Source organism: Nelusetta ayraudi, unplaced genomic scaffold (genome assembly GCF_046127955.1).
Source record: "Nelusetta ayraudi isolate G7.1 ecotype Tasmania unplaced genomic scaffold, CSIRO-AGI_Nayr_v1 ptg000102l, whole genome shotgun sequence".
In the NCBI taxonomy this organism is placed as follows: Eukaryota; Metazoa; Chordata; class Actinopteri; order Tetraodontiformes; family Monacanthidae; genus Nelusetta; species Nelusetta ayraudi.
In genome coordinates, this window is record NW_027466152.1 from 398,327 (window position 1) to 419,235 (window position 20,909).

Consider the following 20,909-nt stretch of genomic DNA (forward strand, 5'->3'; position numbering starts at 1 on the left):
CCATGAGTTAAATTGTACCCGGTTTTATCAGAAACAACCAAGGCTGACCACTGTTAACAAACACTTAAATTGCACCAGCCACGGTGGCGCCCTCAATTTATACTGACACTTATCAAACTTTTAAAGTTTACGATCATAAACGGTGTGTGACTATAAAAGGAAATTTACATTACAGAGAATGGACTAGTTACAGATCCAATGTATAGTTTTGATGACATTGATAGAATATTTTACTACAAAACCTACATTGATGGGGCCTTGAAGGGTAAGTCCAATGGTAATATGAAATGTGGGCTCCTTGTCAACAACTCTGAAGTACTAATTTGTCTACTTCTTTTTTTTTTTTTTTTACATTTCTTCCACAGCTCATAATATTGATGGCGTAAATGTCAAAGGATATATTGCCTTATCTCTTATGGATTCTTTTGAATGGACCTATAGCTACAGAACAAATCTGGGGCTCCACCATGTGGATCATGCAGACTTAGCCCATTATTATCACCAGATCATGAGAGACAATGGTTTCCCCTTACCTGAAGAAGAGACATTTCTTTACGAAGAGTTTCCAAAGTCATTTAACTGGAGTACTGCAAGTGCTGCTTTCCAGGTAAACAAATGCAATTGTTGAACCGTGAACCCACAAAGTTTTTGGCCTTATCAAGAGTGTTTTTGGCACATTGTCAGCATAGCGAAAGTGTAAATTGTTCCTCACAGATTGAAGGGGCATGGAGAACAGATGGAAAGGGACTGAGCATCTGGGACGAGTTTTCCCATACTCCCTCTCAGACACTCAACGGCGACAACGGCGACTTTGCATGTGACAGTTACAACAAGATTGATGAAGACAATGAAGACGAAGTGCTCAAGATGCTGGCAGTGAGCCCACAGACTCTGTGCCCACCAACTCTGTGCCCACACAGAGCACCGCAGGTCCATCCTTTCCACCTATGGAGGTGGACTTCTTGGGTCTGGAACTGACAGCCGAGGATGCTAAAGTCGGGCTTTATGTCACCTTTGCCCTCCTTCTTGTGAGTGTGCTGGCCATCATCTTTACCGCGTACGGCCTGTACAAAGCAAGAAAAATGTTGAAGAGAGCAACGGTCAATTCTGTGAAAATGGAGAGAATGTGAGTTAGGTGAAAAAAGAGAGTGAATCCTCATTGAGGTATTGTTTTAAAGAAGATAACTTAAGATATAACTTATAATATTACTCACTAACTCAATAAATAACTTTCAAATACTGTAAATAAGTGGAAGAAATCTAATCAAATTATTTTCAGCACCTTGAGGAAGGTAAAGTGTTTGATCAATTGTTGTACTAATCATCTGCTTGGGTGCTTTTAATAAACAAAGTGTTTGTCAGCAGTCTTTGTTTTGCATTATTTGCATCACCCTTCCACACACAAGCATCTTACCTGGGAAAACAACTTACATATATTTTATGCAACTGTATCATTGTTCTTTTCTGCAGATGTTACTGAAATTCTTTTTAATTCCTTATAATTGATAATTGTTGCTGTCATGCTGCTGGCAAGAACCGAGATTATGCCAGTATTATATATATATATTTTTTTTACAATTTAAAACTCCAAAGAATGTATTAATATTACAATTTTTTTGTTGCACTTTGGATCAGGCATAATACCATCTTTACAAAAAGCTGATTTCCAAAGTTTGACAATCCACCTCGCCTACTAAACAGCTAAGAAGGCCCTTGAAACTTTTATTTGACCGATACATTGTCTCCAAATTAAATTGTTTCCTTTTTTAAATATTCCCTTTAAGCCTCATGATGTTTTGCAGCGTGAGGGCAGCATTAGCAGATTAAATGCTGACCAAGCAGCTCAGTGTCCGCCACACCCTCCAGCACATAGCTAGTAGTGTAGCATGTAGTGATCCTCTCCATTCACCTACCTGCCGCTGCAACCACTCAGGCAAAAGATGTACAGGGACAGAAGCCACAATGAGGGCCTGATTGTGGCTTAGGCAGGATGCACTGATGTTGAACATTGACGGCCCAGCTCTTTCATATATAGTTTCTGCTTATTGCTTTGTCAAACAATTAAGATCTCTATTAGACTAAAGTTTTGCAATTGTGAGTTTTACGGCCACAGTGTGTGTACGATCAATAATGTTTTTAGGTGGTCAGTTGAGGTTGAAGGTAGATATCAAGCTCATTGTATTAAAGAGTGCCTGTAAAAATAAGATCTCAACACAAATTCTTGCCATATTTTAAGGAAAAGTTTCAAAAGCTTATTTTTTTTTTTTTAGGAAAATCAGCATTAATTGTTTGCCATTCATTTGCTGCTAATTTCAAGTAAGTGTGAAATTGTTAAATGTCCGTGCATAATAAAGCAAAATTATACAACTTTCTTTGACTTCAAAATCTCAACAACAAAATTGAAACATTTTGTGTAGATAAAAAAAAAATTAACTCATACTAAAATGCTACTGTCTGTCTTTATAGGTAATAATCCTGTCATATTTCAACAAATAATATTTCTCTCACTTGACCTTTGCCCACATATTGAATCGATCGCCATATGTTAGATTAGGCCCCTGGTTTTATCTGAGACACTCAAGGCTGACCACTGTAACGAAGTTCAAGATAATAAACAGTGTAAGTACAAAAGAGCCGCAACTATAGCCACTCTCCGAGTCCCCCGCACAGCGACAGGATGTTGTCCTTGGGGAAAATACTCTGTCTTTGCTTGATCACTGTCTACGGCTGCTATTGCCATGAAGGACAGATGATGTTTCTGGGAGGTCCAATGGCCAACCAGCACAAGAAGGTTTTAGATGGCCAGCCTGCTGAAGAAGTGTTGATGGACGTTTTTGACTGCAGCCATCCCCTACCTGCAGACTCCAGGCAGTACTTTGAGGACCTCCACAGCAGAGGGGTGACACACTTCAAAGTGCCGCTGTCATGGCTCCGACTTCTCCCAACAGGCCTCGCCAGCCAACCTCAGGAAGCCGTGGTGCGGTGTTACCACCAGCTGCTGACCCAGCTGCTGGATGTGGGTCTTCAGCCACTGGTCGAACTTCACGGATCCAAAGTGCCGGATGTTCTGAGAGCCAGGTACGGAGGCTGGGAGAGCCGTGAGCTGGGCGACCGGTTTCAGCAGTACGCCGAGTTTGTGTTTGCCGAGTTTGGAGCGCTGGCCCAAACTTGGGTGACATTGAGCAGCTTGGATGAGCTTGAAGGAGCCGAGATGCAAAATGCCCAGGAGGCACACGCTAGAGTCCACCAGCAATACCACAGGCAGTTTCCCACCAGAGGTAAGCCCTATATGGACAACTAGCAGCTAAAATTGGGATACAATTAAAACAGGGCTCTTGTTTTTATGTTATGTGTATGAATGCATGTAAAAATCAACAGTTGAGATGCAATCTTGTATATCTTTTTTTTTGTAATCAGCTCCAGTTGCCTTGAGCGTTAAGATAAGATTTGTTGACATTATAGGATTGGCCAATAATGTTCAACCAAGGGTCACAATGAAATAAGGTAGTGTGTGTGTGTGTGTGTGTGTGTGTGTGTGTGTGTGTGTGTGTGTGTTTTATCAAACCTGTTCAAATCTGCGATAACCAACGCCTCGCTGTCCTTTGTGCGACAGCTGGAGGAGTTTCTGTCGGCGTGATGGCCAGTAATGTGCCACTCGTGTGTGACACTCAGCTACTGGTGAGATCACGTCCCCAGAGCATGAGCACAGTATTCAACAAAACTATTTTATGACTGTTACCCACAATATGATATCTTCCAGAATTATGCAGATTTCCTCCCCATTAAAATTCAATATACCTGCACCAATGGGAAAAATCTGGCTGAGCAACTGCAAAATGTTATGGTACATGAATTTTTTTTATTTTTTGCTCTTTCCCTGTTATTTTTCCTACACATTGTGGGAATGTTTGTTCAATTTGACTGTAAAGAAGAACCTTGTTTCCTTGCAGGGAAGGTGTGGAGGAAGAGCTCTTGTTTTTTATCAGGTGAACATCGTCAGCTGTTCTTCTGATCATTTCCTGACTGATGAAAACATCTTCAAAGGTTGGCAACATAATCAAGACAAAGTCATAAAAAATTAAAAATAAAACTTTTTATAACCCTTTCTTGAATTGTTTTAACCGGAATAACCAATGCCTGAATCAGGGAACTTTACGTATTGCTGTTGTTGTTATGATTATTAATAGTAGTAGTAGTAGTAGTAGTAGTAGTGGTGGTAGTAGAATTAATTTTACAATTATTACTAAGCTTAACCTTTAAAATGTGAAGGTAAGTTTGTCTAAATAAAGTGAAATTTGATATTGTTTAATGATGCAATGAGATAGCAGTCCATTATTAGGTCTCAATTTTTTGACATTCCATCAAACATTTTAATAAACAATGTAAATAATATGCTTTCACAGTCATGACCAATGAAGATCTTCATGTTCTGGGATTGGACGTGGCACATATCTTAAAGCCAGATCACTCTATTGCTGGAAGGTATCATGGAGTATACAAATAATTAAAATAGACTAACTATACTTTCATCCATTTCCGAAAAGAAATCAGGTTTTCCTGTTATTCCTCTTTTATTTCAGTCTTTCTCACCAAAATGTCAACAGAAACAATGTCCACAAATCATCCTGCCTGACAACATATTGCAAAATTTGGACAAATTTTGCCACCGTCACCTCACTCGAGCGTGATGCCTTTCTGAACGAGTCCTTTCCCGCCAACTTTCAGTGGGCCACCTCGAGCGAGTCCTTCAAGGTTGAAGGCGGCTGGTTAGAAGGTGGCAAGGGAGAGACCATCTGGGACCGATTCAGTCATGAAAATAAGGCTATTGACAATGGGACAGCTGACTTGGCGTGTGACAGTTACAACAAAGTGGACTATGATGTCTATCTGCTGCGAGGTCTGCATGTCAACACATATCAGTTCTCCATCTCCTGGGCTCGCATATTCCCATCAGGGCAGCCTGACAGCAAGTCAGAGAAAGGAGTTCTCTACTATAACAAGTTGATCAATACCCTGATAGATTCTGGCATACAGCCTGTTGTCACGCTCTACCACTGGGATCTACCTCAGGCACTCCAGGACAACGGTGGATGGACCAATCCGTCCATCATTGAAGTCTTCAAACAATACGCAGATTTCTGCTTCTCCACGTTTGGAGACAGGGTCAAGACCTGGAACACATTCAGTAGCCCGTGGGTAGTGAGTCATGCTGGCTATGGCACTGGTGAGCATGCACCTGGAGTAAAAGACTATGTGGTTGCCTCCTATCAGGTGAGAGAATTTCCCCCGCTCACATTGTAAAAAGATACAAGTTTCCTTGGAATATTGTACTTTGAACTCATGTATCACTTTCTTTTATAAATCTATAGGTGACGCACAACATGCTCAAATCCCATGCTGAGGCATGGCATGTCTACAATGACAAGCACAGGAAAACACAAGAGGGCAAAGTAGGCATTGCACTGAACTCTGACTGGGCTGAACCTAAGAACTCTTCAAAACCAGAGGACGTAGCAGCTGCAGATCGCTATCTGCAGTTTATGCTGGGCTGCTTTGCGCATCCGATATTTGTAGATGGAGATTATCCAGCAACACTGAAGAATCAAATAGAACAGAAAAGAGAAGAGTGCCCTGATTCTGAGCCCGCCAGACTTCCTGTTTTCACTTCTGCTGAAAGTCAGAGAATCCGTGGAACAGCAGACTTTTTTGGACTCAACCACTATACCTCTCGTTTGGTCAGCAACCATGTTGGCGGCTGCACCCCTGGTCCCAAGGGGGTGGGAAACCTTCAGGCAGAGTTTGATCCATCATGGCCTTCGACAGACTCTAAATGGATCGCCTCTGTACCGTGGGGTCTCCGAAGGCTGCTCAACTACATCTCCACAGAATACTTGAAAACTACCAAAGTGCCTGTCTACATAACTGGAAATGGCATGCCAACTCAGAGTAACAGGGATACAAATGACACTCAGCGAGTAGAGTACCTGAAAAGCTACATCAACGAAGCACTGAAAGGTTTGTCCTGCTAATTTCTCCAATTCAGACCATGTCTTTAATTATTTATTTTTTTTTTACTAAAAATAGGTTATTGTTAATGCATTGCTTTGTCTTTCCAATTTGTAGCAATTAAAGATGGTGTTGACGTGCAGCGCTTTACAGTGCAGTCGCTCATGGACGGCTTTGAAGGTCCCCAAGGCTATACTGAACGTTTTGGATTGCACTATGTTAACTTTGACCATCCTGACAGACCGAGGACTCCAAGACAGTCAGCTTATTATTATTCCGAGGTCATTGGGATGAATGGTTTTGCCCCCAAAGAGTTGATCTTTGATACATCTAGAACTCAAAACATATTACCCAACACACTCAACACTCCAGTGCCTCCGTCAACTGTCCCCTCTGAAGCCAGGAGTGTCTGGAAGAAGTTTTCTGGTCAAACCAACTTAGAGAAAAAACTCTACCACTACGGCACTTTCCCACAAGGATTCACTTGGGGTGTATCCTCTTCAGCATATCAGATTGAGGGTGGCTGGAATGCTGATGGGAAAGGGCCCAGCATCTGGGACACATTCACCAACAAACCTGGCAATGTAGTTGATAATGCCAATGGAAATGTGGCCTGTGACAGTTATCATCGACTTGAAGAAGACTTCTACATGCTTCGAGCTCTGGGGTCAAAATCGTATCGATTCTCTCTGTCCTGGTCAAGGATCTTTCCTGATGGCAGGCGCAGCTCCCTGAATCAAAAAGGTGTTGACTATTACAACAAGCTTATTGATGGGCTTCAGAGATATAACATCAGTGCTATAGTGACACTCTATCACTGGGACCTTCCACAAGCTTTGCAAGATATTGGTGGCTGGGAAAGCGAAGGCATGATTGACATTTTCAATGACTTTTGCGACTTTTGCTTTGCCACCTTTGGTGACCGAGTCAAATTCTGGATAACCTTTCACCAGCCTCAGACAATTGCATGGTCAGGGTATGGACTTGGAAGTTTCCCACCACAGGTGAAGAGTCCAGGCACTGCTCCATACATAGTTGCACACAACCTCATCAAAGCGCACGCAAAGGCTTACCACACCTATGACGATAACTACCGCAAATCTCAAGGTGGCCTGATATCCATTGCCCTCAATGCTGACTGGGTTGAACCTAAAGACCTTAATGATCCCCGTGAAGTGAGGGCTGCTGACCGCGCTCTGCAGTTCCAACTTGGTTGGTTCGCACACCCCATCTTCAAGAATGGAGACTATCCTGATGCAATGAAGTGGCAAGTGGGCAACAAAAGCGAGCTTCAATATGAGTCAAAGTCCAGACTACCTTCTTTCACTGAAGATGACAAAAACCTCATCAGGGGAACAGCTGACATGTTCTGTGTAAATCATTACACTACAATGATTGTAAATCATGTTGCTGGCAAACTCACTCCACCGTCATATGAATCTGATCAGGATGTTTTAAAAGCTGCGGAGAGCGATTCGCCAAATACTGCTATCAAAGACCAGAGAGCTGTTGCATGGGGTTTGAGAAGACTTCTCAACTGGATCAAAGAGGAGTACGGCAATCCAGAAATTTACATTACTGAGAATGGAGTGGCTACAGATCCAATGCCTACATATGATGACATCGATAGAGTATTTTACTACAAAACCTACATTGATGAGGCCTTGAAGGGTAAGTCCTAGGGTAATATGGAATCCTTTTCGAACTACATTTTAGTGCTAATTTATCCACGTCTTTTCTAACACATCTTCCACAGCTCATAATATTGACGGTGTAAATGTCAAAGGATATATTGCCTTATCCCTTATGGATTCATTTGAATGGCTCAATGGCTTTGAAAAAGGATTTGGTCTCCATCACGTGGATTTCACCAAGCCAAACCTGCCGCGGACACCCAAACGTTCCGCTCATTATTATCACCAGGTCATGAGAGACAACGGTTTCCCCTTACCTGAAGAAGAGACATTTCTTTACGGAGAGTTTCCAAAGTCATTCAAATGGAGTACCGCAAGTGCTTCCTACCAGGTAATTAAAAGTAAATACTGATCAGTGGACCATCAGAATCCTTGAATTTATTTCAAGTGTTTTTTGGTACTTTGTCAGCATAGCATAAGTGTAAATTGTTCCTCACAGATTGAAGGGGCATGGAGAACAGATGGAAAGGGACTGAGCATTTGGGACAAGTTTGCCCATACTCCCTTGAGGACAGCCAACAGTGGCAACGGTGACATTGCATGTGACAGTTACAACAAGATTGATGAAGACATCGAAGTGCTCAAGATGCTAAAGGTTACCCACTACCGCTTCTCCATGTCTTGGTCCAGAGTGCTCCCTGACGGTACCAAAAACCATATCAATGAAGCTGGAATCAACTACTATCATAGATTACTAGATGCCTTGGCAGTGGCTAACATTGTGCCTCAGGTGGGTAATGTGGTTGTTTATCGACACACAGTTTAATAATGTTTACTGTAGACTTAGATTTAGACTAAACCTTAATAATCCACATGATGAAAATGATTGACATTGTTGTTTATCTGCGATGAACTGGCGACTTGTCCTGGGTGTACCCTGCCTTCACCCTAAGACAGCTGGGATAGGCTCCAGCATACCACCGTTATCCTGAATAGGAATAAGTGGGTATAGAAGATGAATGAATGAATTATTGGTTATTGTTTTTTTGTTTTGTTTTGTTTTTTTGGGAGGGGTTGGGGGTGTTATCTTATCGCTGGGTTAACCATTTTCTTTTTTTCCCTGAAGGTGACGCTGTACCACTGGGACCTCCCCCTGGCTTTAGAGAGAGAAGGAGGCTGGCTGAACGAGACTGTTGTGGACAGATTTAGAGATTATGCTGACGTGCTCTTTAGCTAATTTGGATCCAAAGTCAAATTCTGGATCACTTTAAATGAACCATATATTGTAGCCAACCTTGGCTATGGATACGGTACCTTTGCTCCAGGTGATGGAAGATATTAGATGATTAAATATTTTTATATATCTATGTAGCTATATGATAATCAATTCTAACAATGTGAATGAAATCCAATGTTTCAGGCAAATTTGGGAAGCAGTATATTGCAGCCCACAACCTGATTAAAGCTCATGCCGAAGCCTGGCACCTCTATAATGACAAATACCGACCAACACAGGGCGGCATCATCTCCATCACCATCAATTCTGATTGGGCAGAACCCAGGAGCCCTTATAAGCAGGAGGATTTGGATGCATGCCAGCGCTACTTGCAGGTAGAACAAGAAAGATGCCTATGGCTGAAAATTATGGTCTTATTTTCATTATTATTTTTTTTTCTCTTCATTGAATTTTACAGCTGAAGGTTAAAAAAAAAGAACAAGATAACAATCATTTAGATTTAACCTATACCATATAATTTCTCTTCAGTTTTATATTGGGTGGTTTGCTCATCCCATCTTCAGAGGTGATTATCCAGAGTTGATGAAGACAATTATTCGTAAAAGAAGTCTTGCTGCTGGTCTTCCCAAATCACGGTAAGAATTTTCAATGAAACATAGATAGTGTTTAAAAAAAAAATGCCAATGCTGATATGACTTTATGAGGATTTCTTCGGCCAAAAGACTTTTTCTTTTTTTTTTTTTCTTCTTCAAATCTTCCTTCACTGCAGGCTCCCTGAATTCACACCTGAGCAAATTAGAAGGATAAATGGGACTCATGATTATTTTGGCTTTAACCACTACACCACAGTTCTTGCATACCCAGTCAATTTGGGAAATCAGCAGGATTATGAAGGGGACAGGTAGGTTGAAAAAAAAAAAATCTCTTTTTAAAAGCAGCAACTTTACATGGCCATTGTAAAAAGTCTGCTCTACAGCAAGAAATGTTTTGTGAGAAAAACACAAAGTCAATCATTAGGCCTATTAAACCCATGGTTAATGTTCAACACACTATGCAGGGGTGCTGCAGTCACACATGACCGCACCTGGATTGGTTCTGGCTCCTTCTGGCTGAAGATCACACCGTTTGGCTTCAGGAAAATCCTCAAGTTCATCAAGGATGAATACGGCAACCCGCCTGTGTACGTCACAGAGAACGGCATCTCAGAACGAGGAGCTGTGAATTTGAATGATATGCACAGGACACACTACTACAAAAACTACATCAACCAGGCCCTTAAAGGTATTGTCTCATCCACAAAAAACATACAATCAAGGTCCTTAATTGTACATGCTTTTATTGTCTTGTACCCTGGAGCACACGCGGTGCTGGGTGCTGGAGAGGAACAGCAGCTTCAGCCCTGTTTACAGCCAGCTGCTTAAGTTAGTACTGTGTTGAACCTCCCCAGTCTTTGCAAAGAAATGAGGCTGCATCCGAGAGCAACATTGTTGTCAGGAAATTGGAAGTGGCTTTAATGTAGAAACAGTGTGACATCACAAAGGACTGATATGCTGAAATTTGGTCCAGACATCTATTTGATGCACTTTTTCGGTGCATGCAAAGCTAGAGGAGTAGTACTATTGGAAAACATTGGTAAAAAAATTATTTCAGCTGTGTCTAAAATTCATGGTTTCAGCCCACATCTTAGATGAAGTTGACCTGAGAGGCTACACCGCCTGGTCACTGATGGACAACTTTGAGTGGGCGTCTGGCTTCAACGAGCGCTTTGGGCTGTTCTTCGTCAATCGCTCCGATCCCACATTGCCTCGCGTTCCAAAACACTCGGCCGCCAATTACGCCAAAATCATCAGCTGCAACGGTTTCCCGGAGAACAACCCTGACTGTGAGATTCCCGATCCTGGAGGTGAGCTGGAGTCCGGCGGGAGTTGATAGAAAGATGACATTTTGCTGCTGTCGAACAAAAGTCTGTCTTTTTTCCCCACCCAACAGCCACAGTTGCCCCTGGGCCGACTCCCACACAGAGCACCGTGGCTCCATCTACTCCACCTCTGAAGGTGGATTTCTTGGGTCTGGAACTGTCACCCGGTGACGCTGAAGTCGGACTTTACGTCACCTTTGCCCTCCTTCTTGTGAGTGTGCTGGCCGTCGTCGTCATTGTGTGCCGCCTGCAAAAATCAAGGAAAACGTTGAAGAGAGCAACGTCGGAGTCCGTTAATGTGGAGAGAATGTGAGTGAGTGGAAAAAAAGAGAGTAAGACGAGAAGAAAGCTCTTCAGTGATGGGTTGTTTTAAATAATGTAACTTGTATTAAATACTGTAAATAAGAAAAAATAAATCTTTGGGAAAACCTTTGGGATCGTGAACTGCGTCGTCTGTTTTGGTGTTTCTCAGCAGTCTTCTTCTACATTATTTGCATCACCCTTCCATACGTTGACATGTCACCCGTAAATGCAGCTTATATATTTCATGCAGCCTCACCCCTTGTTCTTTCCTGCAGATGTAACTAAAATTCCTCTGAACTGCTTTGCTCACTCAATCAAGCGCCACTAGATGGCACTAGTACACAATTAACATAATGGGAATCGTCGTTGTGATGCTGCTGGTCCGAACCGAAGTTTTAGAGTGTCAGTCTTTAAAATGTGGTTAACTGTTCAATTTGGTCAATTTTAGAGGCTGAACTGCGTAGAAGTTTTGATAGGTTTTTTTTTAAATGTTATTTCAACTCTTGCATCACAATTTGCGGCCTTTGCATTTACAAACTGCTGCAAGTAGTTTGGAATTGCAGTGTGCATCTAATAGAGAACTGATAAAAAACAACAACAAAAGTTTCACTCTGTGTCCTTGTTGTTCTGCCGTTGCTTCACCTGTGACCTTTGGCCAAAAACAGCTGCCACAGCCTGAAGGAGCCAGACAAACACGCTCCTGCATGGCCTCCTCCACTCAAAAACACCAGCCAGGCAAACAACTCCTCGTTGAGGAGGAGCGTCTCGACCCTGTTCCTTTGCACTCCCGCTGAGACTCCTGCGTCTCCGTCTCCAGGTTGGAGGAGCCACCTCGACAGGAAGTGCCCGTTAACGAGCGTGGGGTGTCTCTCCTGCACGCTCTCCCCCGCTTTCGCCTCAGCCGCTTCGAACGCCGCGGTGTTCGCTCGATATCTGGAAGACGCCGAGTCGGCCAGCGTGGGGTGTGAGTCACCCTCAAAGAAAATATACACTCGCTGGCTGCTTGGCCGGGATGTTTTCAGGTCAGCTCGATGGGCCTGCATGAAAGTTTGATGACTTGCAGGAAAGCACCTGCCTTGCAGCCTGTTTATTGCACAGAGGGAGTTTAACTTACAGTAAATTAAATGACCGCCTACAATACACAGAGTAACGGACAAAATAATAAACATGTCACGCTCCACGCCGCAAGCCGTGTGCACAAAGTGTGTGTGTGTGTGTGTGTGTGTGTCTATGTGTGTGTCTGTGTGTGCAAGGTGCTCATTGTTTGAGTTTGAGATTGTGGACGGAAAAACGAGTCGTGGCTGAAACACCAAGTGACGTGACGGGATATTTAGACAACTTGATTGATAATTGGAGCCGTGAAAGAAACATGCTGTCCTTGATTGCCGCCGACTTCCCAGAGCGGGTCCCCGGCCTTCACCTGGCACTCGGCACGGAATGTTGCTGAATTGTTTGCATTTGTGACTCACGTCCGTCCGCTGGGGAAGCGAATGTGCGAAGGAGGGCGAGGCAACTTCAGAGGTTTTGACGGCTTGAACCTTCCCTGTCTGTCACATTTGAGCACTCGTGTTGGTTTTGGGGATAAAACCATAAACTGCATAGATTTAATGGCAGGGTCAATGGATAATATGATACAGATATTAATTGTCATAATATTCAGTCTTGACTCGAATCAAACTGGAGACAACTTTAAAGTAACCTTATGGATATATATATTTTTTTTTACTTCAGAACTGGACCTCTGACAGCCACTCATTCTGAGTTTTTCTGCAACCAGGTTTGCAGACCCCTGCTGGCCAAACAATAGATTACAGCTTTTTGGTTCCTCTGCAGTGGCTTCTTTTGATATCTCTTCGTTGGATCTGTTTTAATGGACAATGCGTTGTGATAAAACTCTAAAATACAATAGGACGACCTCAGAATGAACTCCAAGACACTTGTTCCTCATGCCGAGCGTGGCACGGGCTCAAAGATAAGATTTGGTGTTTTAATCAAAGGCTTGCTGAGACAAGGACTCCCCATTGGCTCTTGGAGAAGAAGTGATGTTAATTGCAAACTGCTGTGTGCCAACGTTGCTCCCTGATTGGCTTTTTGCTATTATGGGCACGAGGTGAGTTGTTCATGTCGAGAGCCTTTTAAAGCCGAGACAACTGCTCATTGAAGTGGTGGTTTTATAATGCTTCTACATTCAAGGTGTGGTCAGACTTTGCTTCTTACTTGTTTTTGGATTTTGGGGCCGGATGTAAAAGTTTCAACTTCAGTTTGATGTGAACCAGCAGTTGACCGAGTGACATTTGCCAAGCCAAATACCAAGACCTGTATGGTTCTTTTCCGGCCTTTCTATTGTTTCAGGAGATGCTCCAAGGTAGAGGAAAACATTATTGTTGAGGAATTATGTTAGAATAAGAAGCTAAAACTGCTCCCGCACCCATCAAATTGGAGAGGACTTATTTTCATTCCATTATTAGCAACGTGATACTTAAAGAATGTTTCCTGCTGAGCCAAGGCCGCCAGAGTCAGCGCCTTCTGCTGCACACATCTTCAGGTTATACTCAGTATCACTCTTCTCTTTTTTTCAGCAGTACAAGCAATAACAAAAACAAGAAAAGGGGCTGGGAAATAGTGTCAGTGTTCAGCTAAAGTTCTCAACACCCAAAAGATCCGACAACCGACCCCGACCGATCTGGCAAACAAAAAAAGTAGCGACTGAGCAGATTTAGTTTTTTGAAGCCTGAAAGCCGTGAATCTCTCTGTAATCGCTGCAGTGGAAATGTTCCGCTGCAGCGAAACGTCAGGCAGGCTGTGTAGAAAATGCACCATCTGTAAATAATTAGGCGGTAATAGATTCCTGTTGGCTGTTGTTGTGTCTGCTTCCCGTGGCAACCTCACATGTGGAAGTCCGACTCGGCGAGCGCGTTTCTGCGTGTTAACTTTTTATGACCTCGAATAGTAAAGCACTGCCTGCCTGTCTCTCCTGCACACACACACACACACACACACACACACACACACACAGACACACACACTTTAATAAAGGCAGGTGATAGGTCAGAAGACATTTGGGTTTTGATTTTCAGTTAGAGAATGCAAATGTGTGGAGTACCCAACACCCTCACCCAGTTTAACCAGTACGACCCCCCTCCTTCTACACCAGTCATCGTTTGGTGCTGCCGAGAACAACCTCAAGGCAGCAGCCCCGTGACCCTGAGTGAAGGAGGAGCATTGAGAGAGATGGATGGATGGATGGATGGATGGATGGATGGATGGATGGATGGATGTTGTCTCACAGTTTTGGCAGTGTCATTCATTTGAAATCCTCCTCTTGTTCAGCTGGTCTTCTTGGTCTTTGGTCTTCGACAAACATGCCATTCAAATCAGTTTGAACGCTCGAAGCAGCTGTGTCTGATCCCCTTTTTGCCCTCTAGATGTACCTCATGACCAACCCTGTGAGCCAACAGGGACACAACACAACACAACGCAACCGCCAACGATTTGTCGGACGACATCAAGTGACTAAGTGAGTGAGATGTGCAAGCGAGATGATGCCAAGAGTGGGTTGGAGGAACAGGAGGATCAACGCTACGGAACTGGAGAACAACAGGTCACATGACACGGCTGGCTGCTGGTTCTGTGGCCCCTGAAGTCTAACAAGCTGAATTTTGGGGTTTCAACTCCTTTTTGAAGCAAAGCCTGCTCAGTCTGGCACGAAAACCTTTGCTCGATTATTTTTGTGATCGACACGTCGTCTCAGAAGGCCTTGCTGTCAGCTGGGACGCAGGTAGCAGAGCAGGGAAACAGCAGCAGCAGCAGCGGACATCTGCCAGATGTGAACGGTTTTGGCCTCTGACTCGGTCGGGAGAAAAAGAGCTGCGCGTCAACGGCGCTTCGCTCTGGCCTGACGTCTGTGACAAGCAGCATCGGTTTAGGTTGAAGGAGTAGAACAGCCGTAACACTAACAAAATGCCGTTACTGCGAAGTGCGCTGCACTTGTTTTGAAAGCAGTTAGGATGCCGTCGCTGTGGCCCCCCAGGAGGAACTCCCTCCCTCCCTGCCAAGCCCCTTTTTAAAATCACACTATGCTTTTATCAAGATCATTATCACAAATATTGCCCCTGACAGAATCAATTTCCTTGGTTTTGGCTTTACGGTGCAATATGGGCTAAATGTTGCATACTTTCCCACCCCCCGCCCACTCCCACCAGCCCCCCCCCCCCCTCCCTTGTCAGTGCCTCGCAACGTCCCTGCGCGAAATAAAACGGGCGTGGAAAGTGGAGCAGGAAATTGAAAAGAGGGGTCCTGTTGCGTTGCGGAGACCACGCTGCCTGCCGCTGTTTCCTCTGCACATGGCGCTTCTGCGCAGGACGCCTTGCTGCAGATGCACATCGGCCCCTTTTCTAATAATCCTGACGGTCCTTGTGGGGGACATTCTGCTCAGGGCACGTGGCGCAGTATTAAGTTGTGGCGCTGCGTTGCAGCATCAGGAGGCGACCTGAGGCCCGGCTGTTTGGAAATACTTCACGGGAGATGCCATGACGGCGGGATGGCACGCACAACTGGCAACCCGCTCAGCGTGGGCCAACCGCTCGTCAAAGTGGTTTTAGAGCAGCTCCTGCTTTTAACTCTTCACCCTCAGAGAGGGTATTGGAATACCCTCAGTAATGGAATGGCTTTTTTTTAATTTTTATTTTGCTTTTATTTTTGCTCTATGGCTCCATGGGAATTTCAGAATGGAGCTCCTCAACACGGATGCGCTGCGAGGTTCCATCCATTTCCTGTCACTCCCACCAGTGTCGCAGCGAGACTTTATCCGACCTTTTTACAGCGTGGTTGCACATTTTCAGCGCTCAGCTTGCTTTTATCTGCAACTTTTCCGTAATCTTTTCCTTTCGACGAGCAACCCTGTTGGTGACAGCGGCAATTAATAACCGCTGTGTCCTAACAACATAAGGTGTTTATTAGAGCAAAATATATAAGGGAGGAAAATACGTCCCTGAGGATTGTCAGTGTTTACTGCAAGGGTTTAACCCCCAGGTGGCGCTCACTGTTTGGCTCTGTCTGACACAGCCCAGTAAAAGGCACTTCATGTGTTTTATCAGCTCTGGATTTTTTTTTTTTTTTTTATTGACATTTTTAACGAGACATGACATTGTCAATCAACCAGCTGAGACATCACAGCTCAGCAAATGGTTTGCATGCATGCATTAAAAAAAAAAAACAACCTTGCGTAATGACTTGTGCAGTGGTTTTCCTGCCTGTGTTTTGGGAATGTGACACGCAGGCAGTTTTTTTCCGAGAGGGAAGCTCTTGTGCAATGGCAAAATTTGCGTATCTTACAGTGCAGCGTTGCATGGAATCAGGAAATTGTGAAAGCGGAGCTGCGTTGTTGCAAGAAAAACCGCATCTATTTTCGAGAGTCTTTTCTGGGACGATGGCGTGCAACATGTCGAGGGTGTCGAGGGAATCGTACTGAAAGCTGCAGTCGCCTGGAGTCGTGCACCTGCGAGTTAACCATACTCACAAGTTTAAGTGAATTACTCAGTCAGTTGTTTTTTTGTGTCGTCTGCTCTGCATACAAGCAGACACAAACCGGCCGCTGTGACTCTTGATGAAGCGGGTTCAAGTGCACGGCCTCAGTTATGTAACGGAGGATAATCTGCTGTTACCATAGAAATGCCGCTCACAGCCTGACTGGAGGGTTTTTTTTTTTACATCTTCTCTCCCTTCTGCTATGAACCAAAGTGGCCTTTTCCACCTCGCTGTCATTCCTCCGGGCAGCGTGTCGGTGGATCGGACCTGCATTCTGTGCACGGCAGCGGCACCGTGGGACGGTGATTCTGTTGTTGCTGCTGCTACTGTTGTAGGTGTTCTCTCCACGTCTACTAGGGCAGCAGCAGCAGCAGCAGCAGCAGCAGCATTGAACCAGCAACCTGTTGGAAACATTTTCCAGCCTGAACTCTCTTCATTTTCCCGTTTCTTTCGCGTCCTGAGCTACATATTTAGGAATTATCCTGTATCGCTGCGGTTTAGCGTGATTCTCTAAGATATGTTTCTCGGCCTCAATCGGTGTAGTCAAGTTACTCTGCTACGTGTGAGCAGAGTTGCTGGACTGGGATTTAATGAGTGAGAGCTGAAGGGAAAGATGCATGAGAGGAAGGATGCAAACCAGCTCCAAAACATCTGGGGGCGGTGAACCTTGCCACGGCACCCAGATTGGCTTAACGGGATTGTGCTGCGGGCTGGATGCCATTAATCCCTTGCATAGACTTAGAGCACCTTGGCCCAAGGAGGAAGAAGATCTCCTCTGGCTTCAGACCTTGCGCGTGTGTTTCGTTGGACTGGCTTTTCATTCCGCCTTAACATCAGACTGTTCACTGGGAGCAGCGCGATACTTTAGACTGGGGATGCACCGATACCACTTTTTTTTACACAATGAGTAGAGTACGAGTACTCACAGAGACCAAGTCCTTAACAAGGCAAATACACATTATAGAATAAAGATAAAAATTTAGATGAATTTAAATACATTGCAATGTTTCGTTTCACAACCTCTTGAGGATTTTTCACTTTGTAAAAGCCTTTTAAGGCGGTTCTTCCGCCTTGAAGCGTCCACGTCCGACACTGTTTGATTGATTAAGCAGCGTTACTACGTGCAGGTCTGCGCTGCATCAATTTCTCGACACGGGCTTCGACATTGGAAACTTGGGTTGAAAATGCAGGTATTAAGTGACGAAACCTTCCGTTCCGAGATGCAGCTGACCACGGCTCAATTTTTTTTTTTCTGCAGGAGACGGAAGGAGGGAATACACGTACATGTGCTGGCTGTATCAAACTGTTGGGTCCTGACACATTCCTCCACGAGCGCTGCCTTCTTTAATGTGCTGTAGGTTTAAAAGCGAAAGCTGAGACGATCGAGGGAGAGAGAAAATGTGCAGCCCGCAGAGACGTTTTTCCCAGCCGGCTCCCAGCTGGCTCGCCGCCACCAGCGCCGTGCATTTTCTGCAGGTCGTGCACGTTGACCTTCCACTCTCCGGGAAAGAAATCCTGCATCCTGGACCAAAACCAGCATGTCTGAATGAACGCTGCCTCTGTGCTGGGACAGCGAGTCTTAATTGAGTTAAAGCCTGAATCCAAAAAACACACGCCTCGTTTTTTTTTTCCCCTTTTCCCTGCGTCTTCTGTGGGTGGCTGAAATGTGGAAATTGAATAAGTTAATGGAAAAGAGGGAGATTATTAGATTATCACAGAAGGCGGTTCACTCTCTGAACATTTTGTCACAGTTTCAGGCCAGATTTTTGCACGTGTGGCAGCATCATGCATCCTGCATCCTGAGCCAACGTCAACTTGACTCCCAATGGAGGCAACCATTCAGCCAGTGCAAATTCTTGATTATAGTTCAGTGTTTATATAAATATACTCTAGATAAAAGTAAACAACTAACATAGAACCTGAGGTTGACTCAATGTAAAGCGCTTTGTGTGCCTAGAAAAGCTCTATATAAATCCAATCCATTATTATCTTTATAATTATTAAAGAGGAGAAGCCAAATGTGACAACAGTCGCGACTTAAATAACTCTAATCTTAATTAACTCTTAGCAACTGGAATCGTGTCTGTAAATTAAACACCCCACAACATGATTTTTCTTTCATTCGAAGCCACCAGTTTGTTGCTAAACTGGACAAAAGAGAAAGACACCAACAACACAGCAGAAAACACATTTTTTTTCAAATGTAAAATCCACTCAAGACTCCCTTAGGTTTGAGACCAATGAGTCTTTATGGGCCTCTTCTAATCACTTCATCAATCATCCTTTTTTTTTTTTTTTTTATCATTTACAGTATGTCATCGGCGTACAACAGCCTTGTTTTCCCTGAGGCCACTGGGCGACCCATCGAGACTCTGATTTAAGAAGTTGCTGCAGCGTCACACCACCGCACACAGCAGTGGACTGTGTTTACCGTCATTAAATTACACCTCGACAACAGGTTGTTGTAAAATAATCACACACGCACTCACACTCACACACCTGCTCTGTTCCAACCTGCAATTCTGGCTGCTTCTTTTACCAAAATAGCAGGTGTGCAGCCGTTTCATTAGAAGCAGAAGACATCGGATCCTCGGCTGTTCGAGGCGCCCAACACTTCTGGAAGTCAACAATGGATCCGTCATCGAGTCCTGCAGAGGACTCACAGTGGGAAAAAGCTGATAGGTACTTTTCCAGGCTGCCAGGGTGTTTCCCCTACATTGCTTCTGAAGCTTCTATTCCACATTTTGTCATCCAGTTTTGTTTTCTTTTACCTCACAAGTCTAAATCCGTCTGTGAGGTTACTTTGATTGAAAATATGTGTGTTTCCTGGGTGGAAAATGGATTTTTTTGTCTTTGTAAATTCATGAACTCAAAACAGTTGGTTTCCTGAATTTGGAGGAACTTTGGTGAAAGACCTTACTTGGTCTTTGCCGACAGAGGATCCTAAAATTAAATTGATTGATTTGTTTCAAAGATTTAGAAGATTTGCTCATTCATTTTCTACACCCACTTCCACTATTCTGCGTTTTGGATCCTAGGGGGTGGAGCCAATCTCAACTGTCTTCGGATGAAGGCGAGGATAGAGCCTGGACAATTCTTTATCGTAGGCTCTCATTTGCGAGATAGAACCTTCAACTTTCTTAGGATTAAGATTCTTCTCTTAAAAACTAAAGAACAAAAGAAACACTGTATAAATGTTTATTCCTGTATGAAATCCTCAGGCTCCAGCGCTCTGGACTGCAGTTAGACTGATCAGGAAACCAGGAGCAACCTTCTTCTGTGACCTCCAGCAGACGTGGGCGATGGAAAAGAAAACGCTCCTAATAAAATCTTCTGTTGTGGCTCCGGGTACCGGCGGTTTATCTCGCTGCTTTTGTCGTCCGCCTTAGCTCTGGACGTGCGGCCCGCAGGTCCTAATGGCTTAGTGTGTCACTGAGTGTGACACAGAGCTCTTATTACGCTGTCAGGACCCAGCGCTACGGTCATCCCAAAGCTATCTTCACATCTGCTTTATCTGCTTTGCCGTCGTGGACGAGGAGGTTCCTCATGTGGTTGCTGATTATGTTGTCAGTCTTTTTTTGTTTGTTTGTTTCTCTTTTGAGAGGCAAAGCCGGCTTCCACCTCTTCTCCGATTGGCGACCCAGCAGCAGGGTTCACACTTGTGTTGTATGAAGTTTGGCATCATGAAATCTATCATTTTGTAGTCCTGTTTGTTTCCCCTTTTTGCTGTTTCCTTATCACACCAGTGTTGTAAGACTTTTACATTGTTTAGTAAGGATCTATCTGTGGTCTATGCAAATCCATCTTTGTTGTCTCGGTCTGTCGAAGCACAAGAAGGCGATGCACAATTCATTAGCTTGAGTGTCATCCACCGAGGCCAGTTTGTCGCCCTGTTTTCAGTCTCTGAGATGCCTGTTTTAAACTGATGTCTTTCCTACATGTTTGAGATCCAAGAAAAACTGCCGCCGTCAACCCCCTTTAATGCTCACGCTTGGCTTTTGAAAGCTCTGAGAGATGTGACTTGATAATTACAGGCCTCCCTCAAAGACTCACTATTTTATGCCTCTAGAAGGCATCCACTTTTGCAGCCATACTGGTCTCTGGGATTTTAGTAATCAAAGACTTTCAGTATGTGCAGGTGAGCAAATTACCAAGGGAAAAAAACTCAAGGTGTTTGCCCTTTCAAAAAAAAAAAAAAAAAACGGGAGCAAAACAGGAAAATGAAAGCCCAGCTGCAATCACAGCTTGCAGGTTGCACACTGCTGCTTACCGTTACCGTTTTTGT

At 44.1% G+C, this 20,909-nt stretch overlaps 1 protein-coding gene across 1 annotated transcript; it reads left to right on the forward strand.

Annotated features, from left to right (window-relative positions):
- Nucleotides 1-2,677: 2,677 nt before the first annotated feature.
- On the forward strand, nucleotides 2,678-11,172 carry LOC142903066 (lactase/phlorizin hydrolase-like). The gene is given in 15 exon segments (XM_076048509.1): nucleotides 2,678-3,278; nucleotides 3,614-3,678; nucleotides 3,951-3,955; nucleotides 4,605-5,271; nucleotides 5,370-6,015; nucleotides 6,124-7,677; nucleotides 7,763-8,031; nucleotides 8,140-8,430; nucleotides 8,767-8,965; nucleotides 9,061-9,251; nucleotides 9,406-9,512; nucleotides 9,647-9,778; nucleotides 9,935-10,158; nucleotides 10,553-10,780; nucleotides 10,867-11,172. Coding segments are annotated over 15 exon segments (5,421 nt in total). The 3' UTR covers nucleotides 11,109-11,172.
- Nucleotides 11,173-20,909: the final 9,737 nt, after the last annotated feature.